Genomic DNA, 27,975 nt, shown 5'->3' with positions numbered 1-27,975 from the left:
TCAGTGTATGTTAGGTTAGCTTCCTCTACACCCCACACCCACAGTGACTCAGTCAGGACCCCCAGAGAGAGGAGTCAGAGGAACACATAGTTACCATTGGGGAACAGCTGTGGGGCTGCCTGGGGCTGGACACTCCTCTCCCCTGCATGCGCGCACACACACACACACACATATATACACACACGCACATTGCAAAAACACTGCTTTAGTGCTCCATACATTTGAACCACACACCATTCTTGTGTGATGTAATGATGAGAATGTGAGCTTCACAATGCTGACAGGACCCAATCTGGTGTGGTATATAATATGGAGGAGGGGGAACAAAATACCATATCTATCTCCCCCGAATGAAACAAATAATCAACGTCGGCAGGAGGTGAAGAATGACATTGATTTGTTGCAAAGGGAAACACAGCCTACTGTTGCTAACAACTGAACAAACAGCGGCACTTACTTTCTAAGTCCTAACAGCGAATTGATGATGACAGGTCCTTCTCCAAAAAAGAAAAGGGTGACATCTCAAGGCAAAAGTGGTACCTTGCAACATGCAATCATGCACAAACGCATTCTACACGATGCATACAAAGTGCAGGGTTGTTGTGCGTGTGGTGAGGCTTTAGAAGTAATCTAGTTAGTGCGAGTACTGCAAGCCTTGACAGACAGAGCAAGTGGTTAGTACTGTAAGCCAAAAGACAGGGACAGCCACATTCATGTCTCTCTTGTAAGATGGTGTGCTATTTGGTCAGACCGTTTCAGAATCAACATTGTTGATTGAGTTGTGATGTCAAACCACTAATGACAAGTTGGTAGCAGAGCCATACAATTTAACTGCTATGCCATAGGGTCAAATCATCCAGTTGCTTGAAATTGTATTTCTGTTGCCAGGAAACATGAGCTTAGTTCTATTTTTAAATGTATTGATTGTTTTTTTTTATTTGTCCAGCCAGGTCAAATTCTTAATTACAATGACAAAGTGGCAAAAGGCTTTAGGGTATTTTCAGCCTTTCAAAATTTCAATAATGTTTAAAAAAAAATGTTGTTTTGGGACCATATGATTAAAATATGTACTTCTATGTTTGGTCACACATGGCCAGAGATCTTTTGAGTGTTGCAGTGTCAGATGAAGGATCTGATGCTCCTCCAAATGTCACCAAGACTCATCAGAACCAGTAACAGGTCTTTTCCTTGGTGACACGACCACAAAGCATGCACAGTTTATATGGACTGCCATGGCCAGCCCAGCATGACACTATCCCAGCATGCACCATCCAGAAGCGATGCCCCACACCATGCCCGCCTCCACACCATGCCCCACAGTAGAAGACAGAGCATTGTGAGATACATTCTAACACACCAGTATGAATGCATAGACCACCCGAAATGTGAGCAAAGTGTGTTTATGTTATGGGCGTATGCATGAAGGCTATGTGTGTGTTTACATGCATGTGTATGATGCATGCATGCTGGATGTGTATGGTATGTTTGTATGGTTGTTTGTATGCCTTTGTATTTGCGTTGTAGAATGCATATCAATCTCTCTCTCCTCGCTCTCTCTATGTGTGTGTGTGTGTGTGTGTGTGTGTGTGTGTGTGTGTTTGTGTGTTTATGTGTGGCACAGTGTGGCTAACTCTTCAGATGATTGCAACTCCTGAGCATGTCTGCATCTGCCTGCTATTTGTGAATGTTTATGATTTGCTGTGCTAACAGCATGAATACTTCCACATGATGGCTGCTCCTTTCTGATATCTGAACTTCCTTGATATACAGAAATTTTATGCACAAATAAACTTCAGCATATTAGGAAGGTTTCAGTCAAAAATTTGATTTTAAATTAAAGTTTGATTAGGTAACCAAACAAGTTTCTTTAAATTGTGAATATGTGGCTGTGAATGTGGGTGTGTGTCTGTGTGTGTGTGTGAGTACATGTGTGTGTGTGTGTGTGTGCGTGCGTACGTGCATGTGATTCTGTATTTGTTTCCATGTGTGCCTTCCATCGGCAACCTCTACCGATACTGAAATCCCCAACCAGAATATGCACAGTAATAATAAATAGTGATAGACAGGGAGGATGAGAAACCAACAATTCCAAATAGACAGAGCTGCATATGGCCCACTATTGTAAAAAGAATGACCGAGCTCAAGTGTGAAGAGACACCATAAAATGAACGAGGATGTGGCAGAATGCATATGAAACACCCGGCAAGATGGATTGAGAACAGTGTAGCTACAGCATGCTGAAAGAACCAAACAGATTTACCACAAAGCCACTGACAAGGCAGACCTGTTTTGTAATCATGTGCGCATGTTTCCTTTGAGATTGAGTATGCAGGGACTCAATGAATCATAAATGTTTCCAAATCAACAGTAAGGCAAACAGCAGTGTATTTTCTCTCTGTATGGTTGCTATGGATACCTCTAATATAGCACTAATTCTGTATACTGTGGTGATTATCACTACTTGCCATACAGACAATACAAAAAAACAACAAGCCTAGTAAGTACTTTTTATGTTGTATTTTGGCATCTAAGGGTTATTTGAAACTTAATTCGGGATTAGCAGATGATTTTGGTGGCTTGTTTCAATGTTTTCTCTGTGTCTTGGAGCTTGTCGTTGTATCTTGTAACATGTGAAATTGAACAAAAAACACAATTTGGGCCAGCGGGGTAAGGTAACTACATCAACCAATAGTTTCAGCATTTAAAGCTTTGAAACCACAAGTAAAGTGATTTATACATAGCTATACAGTCACATTTTCATGGTGGAAACCTCAGTTGGTCCCAGTCCTGGCAGCTGCACAGTAGTGGTGCCTTATTGAGCGTCCTCCAACGTACCTGTCACTCACTCTCCCATCAGTGGCTCATTTGGCAGACTGTTTGTTTTATTGAGGTTTTATTAACTAATAGCATGTCTGGGAGATGGAGCGTCCCAATGTCGACCACAGAGCAGCTCTCCCTCCACCTCTGTAACCCCAGACTCTGTGGGGGAAACCAGAGATTTTAACTGGCTGAGTGTTCCCTAATCTGGCACGCCAAATGTAGATTTGCTCAGTCTTGGGAATAAGACTGGCTAAGACATCTAATTTGGTTGCGGTCAACTTTGTGGCGTCCCCTTGGCCTAGCAGTGTACAGCAATAATGACAGGTTGGCTGACCAGACCTTGACATAGGTCTGGATCTCATCAGTGCTGCGGTAATAAAGGGGATCCAAAAACACTGGGCTAACCAGCCACTACCCAAACCAGGCCCTCAAACTTAATAGCCACCGAAACCAAGCAACCACCTTACAGTCTACTGTGCAGGCCGAGCTTCCAATTCTATTACTATATTTGCAACCATTGAAACATCCCTCATACAGCCATGCTATTAACACTGCAAACTGTTGACTAAATGGTTTAAATGTCTGTATTTTGTACAGTATACAGAATTTGTTTATGACATTTTGGTTAGACAGGCAGATAAAATAAAGTTCTGTCTTGAATAAACACCTGGCCACTTTTGTTGTTGAATAAATGGCTGTGCTATTCTGCACGGTTAAGCATATACCGCACACCTTTTGAAAGGTCTGTGCTTTGAATCTACAGTGAGTACAGGTCCCATCTGATGGAAAACTACCCTTCAGAATGGTTCAATATGCTGTATTCGCCGGGTCATTTTTACCCGGCTTATGTCAACCGAGGCAAACACTGGCAAATGCCAATGGAAGGTTAGGTCAGGTGTGTGGGTTAATACCAATGGGACACAGTGGAGGAATTGACCCAAGGGCTAATAGAAGGGCTGCATCGGACTGCATGGCTGGAGAAACAGAGAGAAGTAAAGAGAGGGAGTGCACAGTGTCCAGTGAAGAGGAGGAAGAAGAGAAGCCGAAGCAGATGCAGAGACTGAGAGGTTACTGGTGCAGCGGCAGAGAGGAAAGCAAAGGAGGTGGTAGCCTTTTGTCCTTGTATGTCACAGATGAGGAAAAAAGGCTCAGGCATAAAGGTACGAAGGCCTTTTTTTCCAACATGTATCAGGGGAGTGATGTTATCATTATGAATCTCATTTCACATGTTAATTAAATTTGCTTTTGGGAATTGGGTACTGAGTGAATATTTTCTCCATCAAACGCCATTGTTTCTTGTCCTCGATAGTCTCTCCGAGGTGAGATGACTCACCTACACAAGTCTTTCCATCGCTGTGCAGGACAAACTTCATGTGGCACGAACACCTGGGCCCATGGTCTGTCTCTTCACAGATGTGTTGGCAACCCCCGTTGCCGTAGTTACACGTCACTATCAAAGAACACATAGTTACCCCACATGAGCAGCAACATATAATACACAGTCTTTCTCTGGTCCATATGCTATATAATGTAAATATTATGGGCTTGATTCAGACTGCCTTAAGTTATGCGAGTCTTATGTGGTTTGAGATACACACATCTGAGCATACCCGGCTCTGTATTGACGCCAGAGAGGTTTCCTCCAGAACCCTGAATCATTACAAAAAGTGTGGTTAATATAATAAAAGATTCAGGTATTGCTTTGCTGGATCAGTAGGACAAGGTGTTGGGGCAAAAAGAATATCATGAGCCTCTGTCTCCCACTGCCTGGTGCAGTTCTGAATGGAAATGCGCAAATGCAGCAAAGAATATTTATAATTGGCCAGACACTGACGTACAAATATCAAGGACAGATGGAGGTCCTGTCTATGTGGAAATGCTGGATGCACAGGGCGTCAGTAAACTCAGCATATTCAAACAAGTTCTTGGCACCTTCTGTGTGCCCTGGTAACACCTCCTCCTTTGATGATCCCTTAAAAGCTCGAGCACAGTATAGAAGGACACATTTTGATAGTTAAGTTGTGAAGAGTTGTCATATTGCTTTAAATACCAGTCCAATTATTCATATAACAATAACATTTCCTTCAAGTTTTTGTGACTCAACAATTAAAATCTTGTTTGACCTCTATGTCGTTTATTAGCATGCAGATTTCTTGCACAAGAAATCAATGGGAGTGCTTGACATATTGCAGTGTTTCGGGTGCGTTAAGGAAGGAGTGTACAAATGGATTTAAGTCAGAGTCAGAATAATGTGAAGGTGGACATGTCTTTATTTACATATTCATCAGCTAAAGTGTGCAGGAGGCTGTATATACCCACGCAAAACTCTATGGTTGGAATCGGTGGGATGGGGTAAGCGCCTAAAAACTGACTTGAGCACTACTGACAAGTTTAAATTAAGGTCTGAATCGGCATATGTGCATGTATAGTTACTGTTACCACTATCCTAACTTCTTTCATTTCACATTATTCCCCAGACTAAAACCTTCCCTCCTTTGGACTAAACAATTACATTTGGGCAGCGGAACGGCCAAGTGGTTGGTGAGACCATCCCATAACCACATGTCACATGTCTGATCCCTGCAACAGCCATGTGTCCTGCTGACGTCTCCTAAAGCAAGAGACTGAACTCCTGCTCACTCACTCGTATGTCACTCTGGATAAGGGCATTAGCTAAATGCCTAAAGTTGTCATTGTAAATTGCATATCCTGAGAAATTAGTTCATTCATATTTGGGGAGGGGAGGGGGGGGGAGGGGGGTGTCAAAAACTTCATGTGAGAGACAAAATTTATGACAATTTATGACATTTCATAAATACACACAACATGACTATGGTGTCGTTTACCCCAAACTGATGAGAAGAGTAAGATGTTTGGTCTATGTGTATGTGAGCATGCGCATGTGTGTCTTTGCTTTGACTTAAAGAGCAAATACATGTGTGTGCTGGCAGGGGGAGGCAGCATTAACCTTGGCTCTTAATACACCTGTGATGACAGAGTGAAAAAGAGCAAGAGCCAAGGCTTCCACTGCCATCCTGTCTGCACCCTACCATCCCAATGCCTTTTGCCCTTTTCCTGGGCTGTCACAGAAAAACTATAGAATAACACTTCTCCAATCCTTATCCAAACACAGACAAATCCCCCATCAGCCCTGGCCCCAGCCCTGACAGGATGATCTCCGTTGCACGGCAACAGGAAGTGTGCGCTGTCCGTCAGAGCAGTCCCCTCCGAGGAAGCCTCCCCACTCGCCCTCGTTGTGTAAATTATCATTCCTTATTTGATAAACATGTTTTCCTTTACAAGGGCCATTTTGAAGATTTGTCACGGCTTGGTAATGTAATGTAAATGTAGGTAGCGTATTTCAAATCTGTTGGAAGGCATTTGTGGAATGAGCGCAATTATCTATCGTGGGCAGGTTTCCAACCCCAATCACTGTTTTATGAGAAGCCCATAAATCCTCCTTGGTGTGTGTGCGTGTGTGTGTGCGCGCGCACGTGTTTTCATGCAGACAAACTATGCTTGAGGTTGTGATGACTTACATTTGCAGTCCTTCATGTTACGGGTGAGCTGGAATCCAGGTCTGCACTCACAGGAGATGCCGCCCTTTTGTGTCTCGCGGCAGATGTGTGCACAGCCGTGGTTCTTGTCCATGCAGGTGGGTCCTTCCTTTGTGCCTTCTGATCGCACTGCAAAGGGAACAGAGAAACCGGGAGAGAGTCAGAGTTGAGCTATTAACTGCAACACAGAACACTGTCGCCTTACTGCGACACATTTTTTTCATCATTAGTGGCCTTTTTTTTTTATCTAATAAAATAAAGGTGGTAAATAATGGTAAATGCTCAAATGTCTGACACACACTTGGTCCTGCACTCCCATACACTGCCAGTCAAGTTTGGACACACCTTCGGCAAGCAATTCATACATAGGCATCAACTTCACTATTTATATTTGTCTAAGAAACAAATTTAAAGCATTTAAGCATAAGCCTTCAGAACAAACTGGCTTTAAGATAATGAAAAACAGAGTACATTCAATCAGGTGTGTCCAAACATTTGACTGGTAGTGTACATGCCTACTCGTGGTGACTGACATGCCCAGTACCCCTTTACAAAGATTCATGCACTTGTTAGAACATGCTCACTTGTTTCAGGCTATAAAAAGGAGCCTGCCTAAAGAAAGGATAAAACTCCCAGCAGGAGTTGATCCCATAGACCTGTAATTTTAATTGAGGTAATCCCCATAAAGAAGAGAAACACAATGAAAAAATTAACTCTGTGGATAAATTCTCCCTGCTGAGACTAAGTTCAAAAGGGGCCGCATCGAAATATGGGCATCAGTACAATTCTTTTTCATGAGTCATTTAAGCGAGAACGTGACAAACTTCTGAAAATGACAAAAGGATGATATTGTTGGGAAAAAAAAACGGCCTCCATACTTCAAAGCTTTACTGAACATGCCACAGAAAGATGCATAATTTCTGTGTGGGGTATAAATGCTTGATGGAGAGGGACAACAGACAACCAGTGTGCACTTCCATGACTGAGACCCTCATGTCGAGCTGACGGTCATAAATTATTACACAGACGGTGGCAGCGCCCCCTCTGCTATGCTCTGCACTGTAATAAAGAATGCTGCCTTTAGGGGAGAAGAGTGATATTTGACTCATTCATTGTGAGGCACTATCACCATTACAGATGCAGTGACAAACCCCAGCCCCCTGGCTCATTAAAAACCAAACAGATCTCTCTCCTTCTCCTTCTCTCCTGGTGAACAGGGAGGCAGTGAGCAAGAAGACGTCTCCATTGATGTCTCATTAAATCTGCTGTCACACCGAAGGGTGTTTGGAGGTCTAACTTTCTTAATTAGCAAAGTTTTCACTAAAGGAGCTATAAATTTACGTATTTGCATGTGTGTGCGTGGAAGTGTACGTGTGCATGTGGATGGATGTGTCAACACCTAGTGAGCTCATATAACCTTGTGCACCCTTCTTCTGAAGCCCAAATGTAGTGTGCCAAACCTGACAACAATGGACAGTCATACAGTTTTATGTTCCTGCCTGGGGGGCTACAAATAGAAACCACTATCAGCTAGATGGAAATGGGCTTTCAAATCATGGCAGAAAGAAAGAGCAGAATTTAATCCTTAATTACTTATTTATGTGCTTTAACGCCTGCCTCCATAGCCTCCTTTAATTATGCCCTCTTGTTTTCCATGTGTTCTGCCAAAAACTGAACTGGCCCTTTTATGTATTTTCACTCGGTGCTGATGTCAGAGACATATTTCCAGTCAACTCTATACTTTAAGGAGCTGACGATGCAAGAATGATAGGCAATTCTGATCTCTTGGATAAATGCTTTCCATCACCTTAAGTCTGTTAAGAAGTGTTACAAGGTCATATAACCAGCTCAACCTTCACCGCCTGAGCGCATCCCATTCTTGTAGAGAAGGTGAGCTCTCATTCACTAACTGCTGAAATAGCCTTTGCTTGTAGACAAAGGCTCAACACTGAGCAAACACTAGGCAAGTGCTTCTGCTCTGAAGGCGAAAAGAACAGGCACGGCAGGCCCGAGTGAACTGACCATGAATAAGCGTCAACAGAACAGCCTCTTTAAAGTGCTGCAAAATTCAATGGTCCCTTCCCATGGTTTTGTGTCTATCTGAGGCCACAGCAAGACGCAGACATCTATGAACATAGCAGAGGATAGAATTACCAACTAAGCAACCCCGGGAGACTAAATATTACTTACTGGGGTCGCGTTATGCATCCCAAAAATCCCTCCACTCTCCCTGCATTTATATGAAACCCCTCTCCCCTAATGCTACAGACCCATCCATCAATAACGGGTCGGGCTGGGGACAGAACCTGGGCCCTCACCTCTCTGAGGACCAATAAAAGCCCAAGTGTTGACACAATGGCCCTTTTCTCCAGGCTGGGCCCAGCTATCACCCACCCTGCTCAGTCCCCTTCAACTGGTTGCCAAAGGCCTCCAGTTTTTATCATTACTAAATGATGGGAAGCAGAAAGAAAAAACATCCTTTAACGAGGAGGTAGATGGGAAAGTGAAGGAGAGAAATAAAAAAAAAAAAAAGCTCCAGATTGTATGAGCCCTGATCCACTAAAACAAGCTGCTGACCCATAAAACATAACTCTATATGTAGAAACCAATAAAGAATATCACAGGCCACTTTATAGGCAGAATACTATGGTCCAAAGTCTTGGAATTGAGAAGGAGCTTTTCAAACAGCTACCATGGGACAGACCAGAGTGGACACCCATTCTCACACAGCTGAACACCGACAGGCGTCATCAGAACCACTGCACTTGTGGAAAAAAAAACACTGCAGTTAACCGAAAACACAAGTGGGCGTGTTCCCACTGCAAAGTAGCCACAGCTATATCCACCCAGGACAGGTCATGACCTGCTTGCCAGACACTCCGAGGTGATGCTGCTGCCAGAAGCCAGCAGATCCCAGGCTGGCTGTTTTTCCTTGTATATTGTAGTGGAGTGTGTTTACAGGCGGCTCTCCAATACTGAGCATGAAATTCTCTGAAATTGACCCAATACTGTGGAAAGTGTGATTCTCTCGAGCGCATTTAATTGCATGCAAGGAGTATTGTGATATATTTGTAGCTAACAATGGAGTTTTTAATTGAGTTTATTGTTTAGGAATAAAAGCGGAGAATATCAAAGGGCATGCACATATAGACGTGCAAACGATGCCCTTTAACTGAAGGTCTTGCTTTGTACACAGTTCTCAATACACTTGTGACCCAATTAACTGAGTGCAGTGCAACTGTGCCTTGACGAGATGAATAATCTGCATGCTGAAGATTACCTGTAGTGCAGTTTTTTCTAATGCCAGCAACATCAAGATCTTGATGACCATGTCTGCATTCCCCAGCTTATTTTTACCCATTAAAAAACATATGATCTTTGGGCATAATGTGACCGCTAGGACTTATTTTAGTTCTCTCGCGGCAGACTCCATTTGTGTCTGTCAGTCTGTCAGTCATTCAGTTGGTCAAGTGATGCTTAACTTCTCATGCAAGATCAGCTCCGATTCCTCCAGGCCATTAAGCATAACTTGCCACTAACTTGAGGGAACAATTCTGAAAGCAAGCAGCTAAGGACAACAGCAAATAACTAAAGTTCATATGGATTTATTGACAGTGGCAATTGCTGAGAGTCAGTGTAAATGCTGTTATTCTGTTCATTTTATTTTTGTAGCATGGATAGCTGGGTTAAAAGAGAGTGTTTGGATACCATACCACTGTCTAAGGTAGTAGGTAATGATATAACCTCCATCTAGCAAGCTAGCTAGCTACAAATGTATGATTCTTATAGCCAACAAAAACAGCCAACATGTCTCCTTTATTTTCCTACAATTGCTAGTCAATAGGTAAGTGCTGCAATACAGCAAATTTCACTACACACATACACATACAAACAATGCTGTAGACCTAAAACTCTCAAACAACGAAACAGTATATACACACACAGGTACATATGTAAATTATTGGAACCAAGTTTATTCAAACAAAATTCAGAAAACAAGATGTATCTCCAGCACTCTCAGAACCAGACCAGCTCACGCTTCATTACAAAAACCTATTCTAACCCTAACCCTTTAACACATTTTGTGATTACAGATGAAGAGTTTATGAAGCTTACCCATGTAGATATGGCTCTCAAACCCTTGACACAACCCTCCTAAACATCCACAAAGGCTGATTTGCCCTACAGTATTCTGGCTAATACAAATATCCACAAAGTTAAAATGTATGTACCTTTAGAGCAGTCATTGTCATTTATACCTACCTAAACATGCATAATTCAGTGCCTCTGAATTATGCATGTTTCTTATTACTCAAAACTCATTTCCTGACAAAGTAAAACGCCTGCATCTCAAAAAACAACAAAAAGATTATGCAGGACCATATGTAAAATGCACTGGAGCTGCCGTGGGTCCGTACACGTTCTGTACTCGTTTCCTTGCAATCTCCCTACATAGCAAAAAAAAACAAAAAACAGTAAACCTTCAGCAGCAGGTTATGACTTTTACATGACATGAGGCCCTGAGCTAATGAAGAGGAGTTAACATGGGTCCCGCAGCTAAGATGGCGACTCTAGGGGTCCTTGAACAAAAGATGCGAGCATGCCGCTTCTCCACCCTGCGCTCTGCCACAGAGGAGCCTACTCTCTTAAACCTTAGAGCCCATGTAGCGGAGAGAGCGACACAATGGGGCTGGAGTAGTGTAAGGCATGCCAAGGGTTTATGGTCTATGCTCCGAGTGCTTGGGGCGGCGCAGGGAGGGCTCACGGTCAGCGTCGACCTCTGCCGGACGGGGGAGACCGTACCCCCATCGCTCGACGCTGACTGGTGTGTATTAGGCGGCCAGCTAGTGCATGCAGTGCTGGTCGGTTACGAACTGAAAAGAAGGGGCCTATAAGCATGGAGCCACCACACCATTAAAGCAGCATTCCTTCCTCTTAGATAATGGGCCCTTAAAAGTTTTAATAGGAGGATAAAAATGTCAGCGCATGGAAAAGAGAATGAGAAAGGAGCCGAACCGGATTGGGTTGGGCTGAGCTGGGACGCAGATGGTCAAACAGAGCAACGGGGCAGCCAGGGGGTCAGGGACGCAACTCATCCCCACCGACTCCGGCTCTTTTCATAGAGAGCAGAGAAAACCATCCAAGTGCTACTGTTCGGTTTGCTGTGCCAGCACTGATTTTCTCCAGCTCCCAAAGGCCTTGTTGAGGCTGTTCATTTCACTCCCTTTTCAGAGAAGGAGCCACGGAAGGCGTAAACAACCAGAGAGAGGAAAAGAGAGCCGAGAGCATTCTGGACGGATACATGGCATTCCCGAAATTTTCAACGTGCAACTGTTATTAAGATACCATGCACGTGAGGTTGCAACAAAGAACATTACATATTTATTTGGATGTGCCATGTTCCAAAACAAGCCAGGCATAGTTTCCTAATGAGTCTGACTGCTGTACAGACACAGTGGTATACTTTGAGTGAATACTTTTGGTAAAACAGACTAGAATAGACATGCTTATGAAAGGCTCTTGAGGCTCTCTTTGGATTTCTACCTGTGTGCGTGTGTGCGTGTGTGCATGTGTGTGTACGTGTATGTATGTGCATTCACATACACATGTAAGTGCATTTGCATAATGTATGCGTGTGTGTGTGTGTGTCTGTCTGTGTCAAAGATGGCTGTGCAGCACCTGCTGGGGACATGCCACTCTCCCCTTCACTCCTCCGCTCATTCTATCAAGGTCACCTCACTGTGCATTCCAGAGGACCAGGCATCCTCCTCAACACAGAAGGGCACACAATAGCACAGCGGAGCACATCCAGGTGCTCCGGCATTCCTACGCAAACAAAGGATGCTAGCTTTCTTTAATAAAAGAGATATGTTATTACAGAGCGACATTCTTTCCGAAATCAAAGGAGAAGGCAGCTAAAGCAGGCGTCTGTCTGTGAGGAGCGGAGTCTGGCCCTCTGGTTAAAGCCATGACAGCAAAGTGTTAGTGGAAAAACCCCACTGGCACTCAGGCAGTCCGCAGCAGTATGCTGGCCTGGACAGCTTAGAGATGGCCTTCAACAAACCCGTAGCAAAAGGGATGCCCGCCTCAAATGAGGTACGGAGAATTCAGTGGCAAGGCAGCAACATTCGCTAGAGCCCAAGCCATTGATGTATATTTGTTCAAGAGGGGGGAGAGCCATGGGGCCTATGAAAATCTGGACAAAGAAGGAAAATGACTACAGATAATGTAGAAAGAAGAGGAGGAAAGAGAGAGATAGAAAAAGAGAGAGAGAGAGAAAGAGAGAAGGGGGGGGGGGGGGCAGAGAGAGAAGAGGAGGGAAAGGAAAGTGTCCCGTATGCCTTCGTCTTTGCTGGTGGACTAATGGGAAAGACTTAATAGGTAGCCATGGGAGCGCAGGACGTTCCCTTCGCTCCACTTCCCTAGAATAGGAAAGAGCCTAGTTATACGGTTGGGCTGCAGAGCAATGGAGCAGCCACTTCTGCACTTGTAAAAACAGTTCTGCAGCCAATGCACAGACAGGCAGGCAGACCTGCTGAGAACCAACAGGAGGAACATGGAGGAACCATGGCGGGTCCTGCACAGTGGGACAACCACACAGGAGAGACAGAGGGTCTCCTTTTTCACATGACCACACATAACTAACCCATACCATTCCCTATCACAAATACAAATAGGTAAATATTCAACCGTATAACATTAAATATGAAATATTGTATCACTGGAACAAAGCTGGCCTAGCAACAGCCCATTGCTTCATGAGATTAAAATGTCTCACAGCCTGCTGCTGCACTCATTATAGATGGACAATTGGCTATTACATTGTAACAAAATAGGATATTTTTATCCATTTTGTGCTGAGAAAAAAACAATAAAAACAGGGCTCAATGACACTGTGCGCTGATTTCATCCAGAAAGAATGTCATGGCAATGAAACAGAACTATCTGAGAATATGATGCCACCATTTATTGTGGATTTGATCACATTTATTGGAAAATTCCTTGCACTGCTGCACTTCTGGCTGGCTCCACAAAACACATGTCCTGAAGTCCACATGCCATGGTCTGCATCCAAATGCCATAAGAACGGGTCTCAAAGTGCCTAAAGCTAGATTAGATTGAAAAATATTGGCTTGTGTGTGTGTGTATGTGTGTGTGTGAGGTGTTCATATCTGAATGTGAGAGAGAAGAGAGAAGAGAGAGAGAGAGAGAGAGAGAGAGAGAGAGAGGAGAGAGAGAGAGAGAGAGAGAGAGAGAGAGAGAGAGAGAGAGAGAGAGAGAGAGAGAGAGAGGGGCAACAACCCCCCTGGGATACTATGAAAGTTGTAAACACAGGAAGAGGTTTTCATTGACAAAGTAAACATTTCCTGGAATGACAAGGCATACTGTACAGAAAAGGAGCATTGCTTATATCCACAGTCAGGTGACTAATAAAGAACAACAAGGATAATGTTGTTATTTCTGTTGCAGTACATTGAGTATATGTTGCTATGGCAACCATGATTTGAAGAAGAAATTGAGCATATTGTGCTCCAGTGGGCCATATGTAGAGAGTTACTGGTCTAGCAGGGAAAGCAGCGCACTGCAATGCTACACTATATTGGTATGTTTTTTATCATCATAGTCACACAGCTTCGGGGCTCATGTAATCAGTTTTAAGTAATACGTTTTCTCTGCAACTCCCGAGATGAGCTTCAGTCACGTCAACATAATCATCACACCAGCGTGAACTTTTTAGACTTCTTTCTGCCTCTGCAAAATATTATAGCTTTCAGCACGATGCCAGCCACGCTTCTGTCACATTTATCAGCAGAGTGACAGGAGGTTTCATCCACAGCGCCCGAGTTCTTGCTAAGAGTTACATCTTTCCTTTACCTTGAGCTTGTTCTAGACGACTGTGTTGTCTTGAAAATTAATTGTGCCGGGCTTTTATCACTTTCAAATCATATTTTGTGTCTTTCAATGAGAAGACAAAAGCTGAATACATAAGTTATACAGTACATAAATTACGTAACAGTCCATCAGTGCACACTTTAGGTAATTACCCTACCGGATATTCAGAAATGCACAGGACTAAAATTATGGATGTGTGGGTTGACTGAGCCTGGAATTCCAGAATTCCAATGTGCTGGACTCAGTCTCACGCACATATGTGTGTTGTAGGGTCCCTGTTATCCTCCTATATAAAAAAGACAATAAATCAAATGCAAAGAAGTGGAACCCTCCTTGACCTAAATGGCATTCCTATCAACCACTAAGCACCTTGGCTAGCCTTTCAAAGGCTTTATTTCTTGACTGGGAGAAATGTTTGGGGAGAATAAATTGAACTGTTACATTCTGGCCAGCCAGACGATGGGAGCCTTCATTTGGCCAGAGTTATTCCTATTCAGGGGGGCAGGGCAGGTCTAATAAGAGACAGGCCAGCAGCAGCCTTGTCATTAGCTGAGAGGCTGGCAGACCCCCGCTGCCTAATTGGCACAGGCTCTCTGCTAACAAGGGCTTCCTACCAGCGGGGAAACAGACTGGTAGCGCCAGGCGCTGCAGTGACCACCTCTCCACTGTCCCCAGAAAGACCCCCACAACTTGCCCAGGAACACCTGACCCATTAATGAAAGAAATGGGAAGCTGATGTCTTTTTAATGAGAGCGATAAAGCTCATGAGCAAACTGCACCCCAGGCTTTGCTATTTAAGAGGAGACTTGGCAGGTCTGCCTGTATGTGCGCAGGGTCTCCTGCAAGCAGACTTGGCTGGGACACTGACCAGGTTTAATTCTGCAGATTTATTTTTTTTTTGCTCAGGGACTTAGCCACTTACACATAATTTTTCAACATCCGAGGATAGTAATACTTGGGACAATTCTGGAGGTTATTGTCCAATAAGTCGGCAGAGCCACTTCCTCCCCACTTCCATTTTCCTTCAGCACACACTGTTGTAATAACAGCAATAATAATAAGCAGATGACTGGTTGTTCTGACTGTTATTCTTTCAAAATAATGAAACAATGAAGGGCGGCTATCTGTTGAGTGAAGCAAGTTTGTAGATTTATGGCAGCTTTAATCTCTGTGTCCAAATGGATCTCATCTGGAAGCAATAAAGACAGAATTACATGAAAAATGGAAGATTAACAGGGACTCAGGGCATTTATCAAGGAAAGGGAGAGAGTGAGAGAGAGAAAGTAGAGAGAGGAGGTAAAAGAGAGGAAGGGGAGCTTGGCGAGACTGGACCGGTGCTCACAATGTGTTTCTGACAGCACTGACATAGCAGTAGTCCTTTGAAACACATGATCCAGCGTTTCACTCCACTCAAATAACACTGCGTTTATGAAATGTAAACATTGACAGTTCACTAGGCCAGATTGATCTCATAAACCAGACTTCCAAGATTCCTGGTTCACCATCCAGGGGACGGAGGAACATCAGAGCCTAATGACTCCCAGCACAGGCAGTTATCTTACTAATAGAAAGAGGAGAGACACGGAGGAGGGCAGAGATGAAGAGACACTTGGATCTCGCTGTACATTTTGAGGTTTCTGGAGAGGAACCGCTGCTGCGAGCCCCACGAACCAAAAGGAGAGATCTACAATCCAGTCCCAGCCCGAATTGGCCCAAATTTATTGAGGAATCTGTAGACAGCTGGATAATTACTCTTTGAACAAATGTGTTTTGCGATAGTGCTCCCAACTGTTCATTTTCTTTGAATGTTACTTGTCAGTTAGAGCTATGAGCCAAGTTTACATCTCTTGAACAGAGAACAGAGGCAGTGTGAGCTGTGCAGCCATACACTGTGGCAAACAGCAGCAACGTGAGAAGGATCCTACACAGGGACAAAATCAGAATATATCCATATTTTGGAGTCAAGATTCAGCTGCATTCAGCCTCCAACAGCAGGTTTTGGCTGCTTTTACAGTGTGCTTGAAGAGCTTTAGGGCGGAATTAGGATGATTATATGATTCATCAGGGAAATCACCTTCTAGTCAAGCAAATTTTGTGTATTAGTGAATGTATTTCTATCAAAATATGCCTTTGGTAATGGAAATGGAAGGGATGAAACTGGAACAATTTACAAACCAAAAAAGCATACTCTCCTATTCAACATGTATTGTGAAAAATGCTGTAAAAACAGTATGAGAACATCCTACCTTTCCACAATTTAAGGAGAAATACAGTAACAGTAGAAAAGTAGTTTATAAAACATCAGCTATTATTGGCAAAAAAAACAAAAACAAAAAACAAAGCCAAAGAAGTTGATGTTATTTATGACATATATTGTTTTTTGTGTTTTTCAACCAAACTAGAATAGATCAGTTGTAAATTATAATCACTGCACTGTTGTTATCATAACTTCTTGACTCCTAAAATCCAGTCACTGTGGAAATTGCTGTGGAAACAAGATATGCACAATAGAGATATTTTCTGACAGCTGATTTTCTCTTTAACATGACCACGGTGTTGTTAATGTATCTTCGCAGCAGTGTTCCTCTGTCTGACGAGTTAGTCTCGGAGCAGGTTGGCTCTGTACCTTCTCCTGTCACGTCTCCATCCCACAGGAATGCTCTATAAACAAGAGGTGCGCCCACCCCGGGCTACACCTTTAATCGTTTTCTCTTCTCCCCAGTCCCCCGCAGGCCACTCTCATACCACTGATACCTTAAAATGCTGCCAAGCACTAGATTGGTTCAATTTGAAAGGTTAGAAGAAAACAAAAACTGATTTATCCTCTTCTTTTTTTTTTCAGACTGGATATGCTTACCTTTGCTCACCTTTCATTTAGGCTTGTTAGGGCCGATCCCGTTCTCAACAGCTTGCACAATTCATCTCATTATTCACAGAAGGTTGGACCAACATTTGCTTATATAATGAACGTTTGGTGTTTCTGCTGTATGAAAACTCTGCATCATAGTACATCCTCATCCAAATGTTACTTTCCATGAAAAGGGACATGACCTACGCAACATACAATCCAGCCTGTGTGTGTGTGTGTGTTTGTGTCAGGGAGGCTCACCTTTGGGCCTCTGGATGCAGGTGTGCTGGTTGTCACTCAGGAAGAATCCCTCTCTGCAGCGGCACTCATAGCTGCCCATCATGTTGACACAAATCTGCTGGCACCCGCCGTTGCCTTCTGAACACTCATCCACATCTGCCAGGAAAGAGAGTTAATTAAAAATGAATTCAAGACCAAACAAATACTCCAATCAAATATTTAATTATCCACTTATAAGTAAACTACTGTTTGTATGAAGGTTGTCTAGTAATGACCCAAGTAACAGCAAATTACTAGTAACGCGGAGTCACGCAGAGGTGGTAAGAGTGCTTTTACCCAATTAGGTGTCTTGTTATTTGAGCAAATATTTTCTCAAGTAGAATTAAAATGCTTGTCTAGGAAATCAAGAAAATACATTGTTTCCTCTGAATGAAAACCATTCAGGTTCCAAAATTGCTTCTCCTACACTCTCAGTATAAATAATTTCCTTTTTTCATTGTGGACCTCGCTAAAAAGTAAGTATTTATATTTAGCAGCTACCTTCCTCTGCAATCAAGTCAATAAAATACGACTCGGGCGTGGTTTCAGTGCAAAGGTCATAAAATAAAGACAAAGACAAGGAAAAAAATATGTGTTTGTTTATTATGAAAAGCCAGGGGAGTTTGTGTCCGGAGGTGTCTGAGGAGGTCGTGTCTTCCTTAATGGTTATCTGACATGGCAGCACACCACCCTCGCACTGAAAGCCTCCAACTGTGCAGCACTAAGCCATAAAAATGCACATGCAGCACAATCCTCTGGCAAGTGGGAAACCTGATCCACCTGGGCCAGAGTACCTGCTGATGACGAGTGTCTGTCAGCCCCATGACTGGAGGAATGCAGGGAAGAGGGGGGGGAAGGAGCTGGGGGGGGGGGGGGGGGGGGGGGGGAGAGAAAGGAAAAGTCGAGGTGGGAAGGGGAGAGAAAGTGTTGGCAGTATGAGAAGAGACATGAGGAGGGCAGCAGGAGGGTAACGAGCGACCGTGTGGATCCACCTGATAATGTACACACACAGAGGCAGATCGCTCACAAAGGCGTCGCTCTGCCACAGGGCATAACGCAAAACAAACGACACACTGACCATGAGCTATAGCTGCTGACTTGCTGTATCAATCCCGCTGATAATTAATAGCGCACTTCCAGCTGTTCCATTCGAATGGAAAGAAACTGTAACTCCAGTCGTTGCGTGACTCGGAAAAAGGAACAAATGAATAGCGAACGAAACGTCTATTAATCTTTTGATTTATTTATTTATTTTCACAACGAAAGGCCTTGCACAATGCGATATTAACTGCGCAGATGCTTTTATCCGTCTGGCGTGTTCGGCGGCCCCAGCCTCCCCTGTGCGTGACTGTGCTGCGGCTCTGGAGGTGACGCTCCATATTCTCTCTGCCCCCGGAGACCTGGGCTCTGTCCCTCACTACCGACCACACTGGAACCTTATCCAGCCCCCTGCTCGATGCATCAATAATCCGCTGTATACACAAGGCTTTTTTTAATAAACCGTCATGCGAAACTAATTTACTGTCTATTTGTCCAGTCTGAGAAGGCCTCTAGATTAAGTTTCCTTTCTGGGGAATTCTCAGCCCAGCAGAGTTAGAAATTAAACTTCACTCTGTCCTCTTGGTTTTTTCACACAGACATGCAGACACGCATGGATGCACATACACATGCTGAAATGTACGAACACATGCACACACATACACACACAAAGTGGCACCTGACTAGACCAAACTCTCAGGAGTTGATAAGTAGGTTAGTGGCGGCTAACCCTCCTGACCCTCTTAGGCTCGCCAAGTCTGCTGTCCTGTTCTCACATTCCATCAGCAGTGCTGTCTCTTCCCTCTAAAAACAATGTGTCATGTCACTTGTGGCCGATGGGAAAACCATCACTCTGCAGCCAGGTGAAGCAGTGCACTCTTGAAAAAAAAAAGTGCGAAGCAAAGTTAACATTTAGACTTGAAGGTCAGAGTAAAAGGAGGACAATTTAAAAAATAGCCCAGTTGGGCAGGCTTGCATTTACCCATGTGGCTGCCTTGGTACTGACTTCATGGTCTCATCTCTCCATCATGAAAGAGGCAGCAACAGAGAGAAGACCTTTGAGCTCACCGTAGCTGCAAGCAACCTGCAGCTGCACCTTTGCAGATAAACTGTTAGTAGCCACCAAAAAACCCAAACTCCACAACTCATATGGGCGAACACCCAAACAAACACACACGCGTGCACACATACACAAAAATCTCTCCCTCTTTTTCTCTCTCTCTCTCTCTCTCACACACACACACACACACACACACACACACACACACACAGACTCTCTCTCTCCCTCTCACATACACACACACATATACATACACACACACGTGCAAACCCCAAAAACCCAAACATGTTGAGGCTACACATACACAAAAGTCCTCAACACATGAACAAAATGCCCATGAGATATGCAACCAGCCTCAAAGGGCCTGGAGGAATTCTCTTTCCATACCCTCGGCGCATCAATGAAGGTTTCATTTCCTGATTCCTTCATCCCTCCAAATGAGGCGTCGCCTGTCAGTAGATCTCTCCTGTTTAAATAGCTCCCATAATTGCCTGTGTTGTGTGCTGGGCAAGGCTGGCGTCCAAAGCAAATATTTCCAAACGGAAAGGGGTTCTGGCATGGCCAGGAGAAGTGCTCATGTTATTTGGACTTAAAACATTTTTAAAAATTCTCTTGAGTGGATGGAAAAAAAACGTCTTAATCAAGTTAAAAAGGCTGCCTCACTTCTGAAAAATGAGACATGTCTCTGCTCTATCCTTGCTTCACTCGAGGAGGAGGAGAAGGGAAAAGGAAGGTTCAAACGGAGAGAGATTAAGAGATTGGTTGTGTTTGCGGAGGCCATGTCTGCTGGTTTCTCAGATAGCCTTGACTGTATATATAACATTTGGCCTTGTGCTGAGCTTTAGAGCCATGTAAACATGGTGGTTGAGTTACAGAAACTCCTCAACCCTTATTTTGGAGAAACGCTCAACTCTTTCATTCTCCTTTTTTTTTTTTTTTTTAAGGTTCAGCGACTTTTGGGGCATTTATTGCTGACCCAGAGTTTTTGATGGGGAGAGAAAGTGAAAAACTACCCATGTCTGTCATGAAAGCTGTCCATGCATCCATCCCACTGCTTGGGAGCCGACAGACAGAACCGTCTCTGTGGTCTAGACAGAGCAGAGACAAGGAGACGAGAGGACGGACACTGGCGTCTTTGGGCTTTTCATTTTACAGGAGTGGAAGAGGCACGCACTCTTTAATAAGGCAGCAAATCGGAGCCATGCGCAGGGACAGGCGGCAGAACAGCTGGGGAGCTGCGGCCGTGCCGCTCTAGTAGGTGAGCAGACATCGGCTCGGCTTGACTGGGCATCAGTACGGAGGGAGCGGCACACACAGCTAGCCAAAATTAAAACAAGATCCCTTCTTTTTTAAACAGGATTACAGGATTTCCTCTTTCTCTCCGTCGCTCCTGGAGTTCAATGACACAGCGCATTTTTGCAGCCACTTGACTGAGCAGTGACCACGGCGCCAGGTTTGAACCCGGGCTGAGAGGACGACTGAGTGCACACACACTGAAACTGGCTGTGTGGTAACAAACATTCAGCCCCGACCAGACACATGTCAGCTGAGGTTGTATAAATTGATATATTGCCTGAACTCATGTTCTCTCATCTGCGCAACACACACTCTCTTAAATCGTAGCGGTATGAGTGACTATTGCAGATTGGAAGCTGATTCCATAAGACACTTATAGTATTTAGCTTTGAACAATTTATTACTTCCAGTACTTCCTGTCTGTTATACTGCCTGGCCCACTGTGTCAAATACAGCTAGCTGATCCACATCTGCTACGCAAACATGAATAAAATCTCTGTTTGGCATTTCATTCTTAATTCAGCAGTGAGGGTTGATTTTATGCTATTACATAAACAAAAGTAATACAGCTTTGATTGAACTCAGGCTTTTTAGACTTTGGGCCTGTCTCCCAGGTAACCATTTTGATAAATAAGCACAGACTTAGATTCCACTTCCAATCTCTCGCTGAGTTCTTTCCTAAATGAAAAACTATGAGCTAAGGTCATACTAAATGGTATTTCTCTGTTCCTCCAAAACAAGTCTGGAAGTATTTTAAAAACAAACCCCAGGATAAGTGTTTGGGTGGACAGCCTTGTGCCAAGGAGACGAGAGGCCCTGCGCTGACGTCTGACGGCTCCCAGTCTGCTGGATGCTTACATCCCTAAGCCCAATCTCAGGCTTGAGTTTCCCCCAAAGCCCCGCCAGTGGGCTCAGCTGGAATTGTTCATTTCATGGTGGATGGGACTGAACAATCCTGAGAGAGAGAGAGTGTGTTGATATACTCTTCAGGAGCCGGCTAATGCACCAATCTCAAATCCGTCCCGCAACTCATCACTCCAGCTCCTCTCCTCTGAACTGTGGAGAGAATCTCTTGTCCAAACCTGATCCTTGCATGTCACAACAACAGCGAAGCGACTGCTCACTGGGGAGAGAGCAGGGTATTTGCATCCGCAGCAGGGAAGTGAGTGGGGTTATTGCTAAGCTCCGAAAGCGTCTGTACTACCTGGCTCCCTTCTGGGTATAATGGGCTTCACACTGGGTCATGCCAGCGGAGGAGTTAACCAGATCATTGTTGTCCTGACTGCATCCCAAACAGTCAGGAGATTGTTACAGACAGCTCTCGGGGAGGTGGGGGTAGTTAAGGGCATCTCATCCAGGACAGAATCAAATGTTATCAGTCCAAGTGAAGGGGTTATCATCACTACCTTGAAAGAGTGGCCAATGCACTTAAAGGAATGCATTTAAGTGTGCTTCAAAGGCTGTGGAGAAAATCAACGTGGAGCTCTTTGATGACTACTTTTTCCCATCAGGACCTGGTCAATAATACATCAGCCTGGACCCTCCTGTTTGATTAGCCAACCTTGCAACACGATCCCTGAGGATTACAAGTGCTGGGATGCAGGCTCAACCAAGCGATCGCTCAAAGACTTCATGGTGGATTGGGGTGAAAGATAAAACTTATCAAGGACTTATCCAAGATCCTGAGAAGAATTGCCAATGTGATTGGCCAAAAAATGACTACAGAAAAATATGATTGTAATGCAATTTTCTTGTGAGACTATGTTTTGTACTGCCTGATACAGAGCCTTTAGAAAAACACTTAACAGTGTTGACTGACCCGACCTGTGCTCAGTTGCTACCACAAAGCAGTTCTTCAAAACCCTCTTTTCAAAGCTGTAATGACGTAACTTTTGCGTTATAGATCATGTTATGTCTTTGAGGAAGGTTAAAGTAAAAGGGCATTCATTTCCCTATAGATTGCACAGGGAATTGAGCTCTGCTAAATCAATACAAACCAAATCAGTGTTGGTCAATAAAAATCAAAGGAACATGGCCTGTTAAGCTGTGTGTGGAGCCTGAGCAAAGGGAGTAACATGCGCTGCCTGAGAGAGCAGAGACTGATGAATAAGTAAATAATACAATGACAAGAGCTCATTCTCTGGGCCAAAATCATTACAGCGTGGTGGCGCTCTAGACTTCTAGCTGTCACACATGTGTAAAGTCTATTCTGAGCCTGCTGTTGTTTTCCTCCAGCTAGTCACGCTCAGTGTGGTAATGGGCTGCATGGGATCTTGGCATTATCGCTTCCTGGGAACACATGTCATCTGTATTTTTATCTTGCATGTGCAGTCTTCTGGCTCCGCTCTGATCAGCCAAGTCCAGAAGTATAATGTTCCAGGTAGAAGCTAAAGGTTTGAGAAAATTGTGATTCGTGGTTGTAAATCTATCAGGCGGTGTTTGTACAGATGCTAATGATATTAAGCGCCACACTGGCTACTTGAGAGAGTTTAATGAACCGTACCAATGATAAGGAGGAATTTAGGTTTCTGAAGGACCTAAAACAAAACACATAGGTCATAAATGTGGGGACGCTGGTACTAGAGTGGGAACTAATAGCCTTCCTGCATCTGCTTTTCATTGTTAAGAGGATGTGTGTTTTGGATTAAACTGACATTGATTCCTCTGTTTTTCCTAAGACCCTAAAAATCCTTTACAGCCTCGTCATGAAAGAGGTGTGGTGATTAAGTACCATCCATCCATCACGTCTGCGAGACTCCGGTCATGACAGTTATAAAAGATGTAGTAAAGTTGTTATGCTTCACTACTTCTCGTCAGCAGATATTTTGAGCGGGTACAATAGCTCTCCATGAGGTGAATTATACAGTGACATCTCACTCTGCGCAGACAGAGGCAGTGTGCTGTGATATTGCATTGCTTCCACGTTGCTGACTCCCTGACATCTTTGTGTGGCGTACGGGGCAGACGGGGAAGACCTCAGAAACCAGAGCGTCCCCAGTGAGGCGCGGGCTGTGTTCTGCTTCACGCTCTAGCGCCTGCTGCCACCGCCCCAATGTCATTATGCTGCCAACACATCCAATTACAAGGAGTCATGCGGCGCGTGCGGCAGGGAGCAAAGAGAGAATACCTCGATGGGGATGCATGTGCTGCGGCCCTCTTGTCCCTGAACAGAGAGCTGCACCGACCGCTCCCTACTAGCGCTGAAAGATATTGACAAAAAATCTTAATTGTGATTATTTGACAGAATATTGCAATTGCGATTTAAACTGTGATTCATATCATCATAAGTTTTCCTTGTCATACATTTTTTAGAACTTTAAAAGTGATTTTATTAAAAAAAAAAAAAGATGGTAGTAGCAGGATTTACTGAGTTAGAGTAAGATGAAAGGTTTTCACCAATACTGTACTTGATTCATGGTCCAAAAATTACTAAACTATCTCGTTTAGAGGTCTATTTTGGATGCTCCTCACAATTAATTGCACCCTCTGCGATTTGGAAACTGCAGAAGTTCATATTGAGATTTCAATATCTTCCGATTAATTATTCAGCAGTAGTCCCTACTGGTCAAAGCACAGCAGGGCCTTGGAGGGCTGTTGGTGTAGAAAGCAGTAGGTACAAAGAAGAGGAGTGTGTAGGTTAACACCAGGACTAAGCGCTGTCATCATGACAAGCAGAAAAAATAAAATAAAACCGCTGGAGCTTTTTTCAAAAGAGGAACATTGGGGTAAAACCAAGGAGAGTCACCTCGAAGAGCTCAGACTCCAAACTCAGGGTGAATTTTGCGGATCAGGTGAACGTCTCATTCTCTGAAGCCTCGGACACATCTGCTCTATAAGGGCTCTGACTGGTCTGACCCCGGCTGAGCGCCAGCTGCTGAGCCACTCCAGTTAGCTCCAGGGGCCAAGGGGACTAATCTTTTCTCAGGGGCCAAAGGAGCTTAAACCTGGAAGAGGAAGTTGGGGCCTAAACATGAAACCTTGGCTATACCTCTTCCTCTCCTCTCTTTGTGGTGAGGATTATTCCCTTAGCAGTGCGGAGCAGGGAATTAGAATGAGTTACATTCTCCCAAAAAGTCTTCAGAGTCCTTTCACCTCTCAAAGCAAGAGCTGGATATCTGCTTATAAAGACTGGCTTGTACTTGAAGGCTATATACCATTTGATTAGTCAATGGTGCTTCACTTTCATGCCACAATGGTGTGTGTGATTGTGCTACGTTGGAGGGGAAAACATTCACTGATTAAAAAATGATTAATTAGTTTACTATGTAATGTTTTACAGGAATATTGTGATTAAAAGAATGTGCAAGAAAGATTTCTCAGAAATTGAGTCTGCCCTCTTGCACACAGTTCATCTGTAAAGAACAAGCAACAAGCAAAGAAAGCTCTCACTGTGCTTGTTTGTGTGTGTGTGTGTGTGTGTGTGTATGTGCGTGTGTGTGCATGCGTTAAACTATGAAGAATTGTATCAAAGGCACTGATGGATGCGATTCTGTTTGATGCAACAGCAGCAGCCGCACAACCAGATATTGCAATTACACACCTGCATGCAAGGCAGGAGCTGATCCACAGCACAGCAAATGATCCACATACAACTAAACCGGTGTTGCTAAATGGCTTGGAAAATAACCCTGCTTTACAATGTAGATGCCAGTTTGTGTGTGTGTGTGTGTGTGTCAGAGAGAGGGAGATCAAGAGAGAGAGAGAGAGAGAGAGAGAGGGAGAAAGAAAGAGAGAGAAACACAGGAGCAACATATTTATTATCGATTTCAAGATTGTCAGCCCCCCCACCATACAAGATGTGAGTGTGAGAAAAATGTTTTCGACTTTGTACTATCCAGTCTGCCTTTATCCCAGCGTTACTTACAGTTCATGTGAGATTGGTACGAGCACGCTGTAACCCGCGTGTAACGGCCCTTTTACAGTGAACCATTGTTAGGTACTGATTATCTGTCTGTCATCGTTTCACCTGAAACAGGAGATCCGCTGTAGCAAGTCACTTGTTACATACACTCCCTCTACAACAAACAGCACAGCAGCTAACAACATCAAGGGGTTTTTGATATCAAGTGAAATGTATCATGCTGAGCCTCTAACCAGGAGGCAGAAGATTTCTGAGGAGCAGCAAGCAGGTCTGACTGGGGGGTTTCAAAACAAGACAAAGGAATGCAGGATGAGGGAGAGAGAGAGAGAGAGAGAGAGAGAGAGAGAGAGAGAGAGAGAGAGAGAGAGAGAGAGAGAGAGAGAGAGAGAGAGAGAGAGAGAGAGAGAGAGATGGGGGGGTAATGGGGGGGGGGGATCTGATGTCTATGTTTAGCAGCTCCTAGCAGCAGGCGGAGCAGTGTTTTTCCCTTCATTTCATAACCTTTTAAGTGTAATGTGTGCTCTGTGGGGCTAATATGAATGGCACACTGGTGAAATATTAAACCATGGGAAAGTACGGTCCGCTGACGGCTCACTCAGAGCTCCCGGCTCAGGGTCAAGCTCTTCATAAATTCACCCCTTTTCGTCAGACTCGTTTAAAAAAAAAATGGCTCTCCTTTTCCGTTTCTGAAAAATCTGTCTGGAGACTACCTGCTATGTGAAAGTAGGAAATAGCTGGTGTCTGATGGAGCAGTCTAAAGATCACAACTCAACCCTGAAACATATATTACTCTGCATGATGTGACATTAGACATGCAGACAGAGAGAAGGAATTTATGCAACAACATGGATTATGTCAGGGTGAGTGTTAGACTTGACACATGCAGTTTAACGTATATATATGTATATATATATCCTCTCCCTACAGCGACCCCTTATATAACAATACTCTCCTTACGTTCTCCAGCATAATGAAGTAAAGGACAAGGTCGGCTGCTTTGAAAACCCTGAGAAAAAGATAATTTTAACACACACAGGGAAACATACACACCTACACACACTCACCTAGACAGTTGTGCCCGTCATGTGCCAGGCGGAAGCCATCGTAGCACGTGCACCTGTAATTCCCTGGGATGTTGATGCACTCGTGGACACAGCCGCCGTTGTATTCAGTCGCACATTCATCTAAATCTGCAGAGAGAAGAGACACAAGGGTTGGAGAGAGTGCACTTCAATTTCCTGAGGCAATCAAGATCCAATTAAGAACGGGGGTACAGCGTTAAATCTATCAGCCCCAATCAGGCCATCCCATAAAAGTGTAGAGAATTTAGATTAAAAATAAAGAGTCTGTTTTTCCTCAACTTTCAGATAGTACTGTGCTTGTAAAACTGGATGAGACAACAGCTGTGGTGCGTGGTTGGTTCACCAAATTTTAACAATGTGCCTCCACCCTAATTCAACAGGCAGCTCAAACTGAAACTTGGGTACATACTAGGCTTCGGTCAATATGGGTTTTTGAAGGCTGATAACAATAGCCAATATTTTTTGCCAATATTTGATGATATATTTAAATTTGCCAAGTTTCATGGCAAAACATTAGAAGGATTCAATGTTTCCCCCAGAATTATATCCTTGGCAGGATGGAAACAGCATGTAGATCATCATGTGACACTAAAACTTTTACCACTGAAACCCATAGTAATAAAATTAATGGTAGGCTTAGCGCCTACTTAAGACAGGGTGACCCACCCCACCCATTGAAGGGTATGGGAAAGTGGGGGATACATTATTGCATTTAAATGAAGAATTGATTTACACAACACATAATTGAAAAATTAAATGATTAAACAAATTGTGCAAAGACATAAGTGTTGTTATGTAGCTGTGGTGAGAAAGGAACCTCCATTATATTGGCAGTGGACATGAATGACTGGCCAATACCCAATACTTAATTAAAGGACAATATCGGCCGGAAAGCTGAAATAACGGTCTATCCCTGGGATATAAAGTACATCACTGCTAGTAGCTAAAACTGAAGAAATGAGATACATTAAAGACAGACAGAGAGAGAGAGAGAGAGAGAGAGAGAGAGATTGCAGAGTGGTATGACAGATTGAGAAGAGTTGTCTGTTATGGTTATGGTGATGGTTGAGGGGCTCATACTGAGGAGACCCAGGCAAGGCGGGCTGAGAATGCAGCGCACCTCCGCTCAGCACTTACTGGCCCATTTAGGGCCGATGATCCTGGTCGCTCAGCTCCTCTTTGCGGCTGCCGCACTCAGGGCTTAATTGGACTTGACAGCAGAGCGATGGGACTGAAACAAA

The 27,975-nt window shown here is 43.9% G+C and overlaps 1 protein-coding gene across 3 annotated transcripts in view; it reads right to left on the bottom strand.

The window, feature by feature from the left end:
- Positions 1-27,975, bottom strand: part of scube3 (signal peptide, CUB domain, EGF-like 3) — a 62,379-nt gene that overhangs the window by 18,227 nt on the left and 16,177 nt on the right. For 2 of the 3 annotated variants that reach the window (XM_071543490.1, XM_071543491.1), the window contains exons 3-6: positions 26,717-26,842; positions 17,380-17,514; positions 6,360-6,506; positions 4,154-4,270 (exon numbers count right to left, since the gene is read on the bottom strand). In XM_071543490.1, coding sequence (XP_071399591.1) covers positions 4,154-4,270; positions 6,360-6,506; positions 17,380-17,514; positions 26,717-26,842 — 525 coding nt within the window. Of the gene's footprint in view, positions 1-94; positions 143-4,153; positions 4,271-6,359; positions 6,507-17,379; positions 17,515-26,716; positions 26,843-27,975 lie in introns of all 3 variants that reach the window. The other variant, XM_071543488.1, reaches the window with a different exon arrangement.

The sequence above is a fragment of the Centroberyx affinis genome, unplaced genomic scaffold, assembly GCF_046629955.1.
Source record: "Centroberyx affinis isolate AG114_WGS23_722 - 3 ecotype Tasmania unplaced genomic scaffold, CSIRO-AGI_Caff_v1 ptg004325l_1, whole genome shotgun sequence".
Taxonomy (NCBI): domain Eukaryota; kingdom Metazoa; phylum Chordata; class Actinopteri; order Beryciformes; family Berycidae; genus Centroberyx; species Centroberyx affinis.
This window is presented reverse-complemented; position numbering and strand designations above follow the sequence as displayed.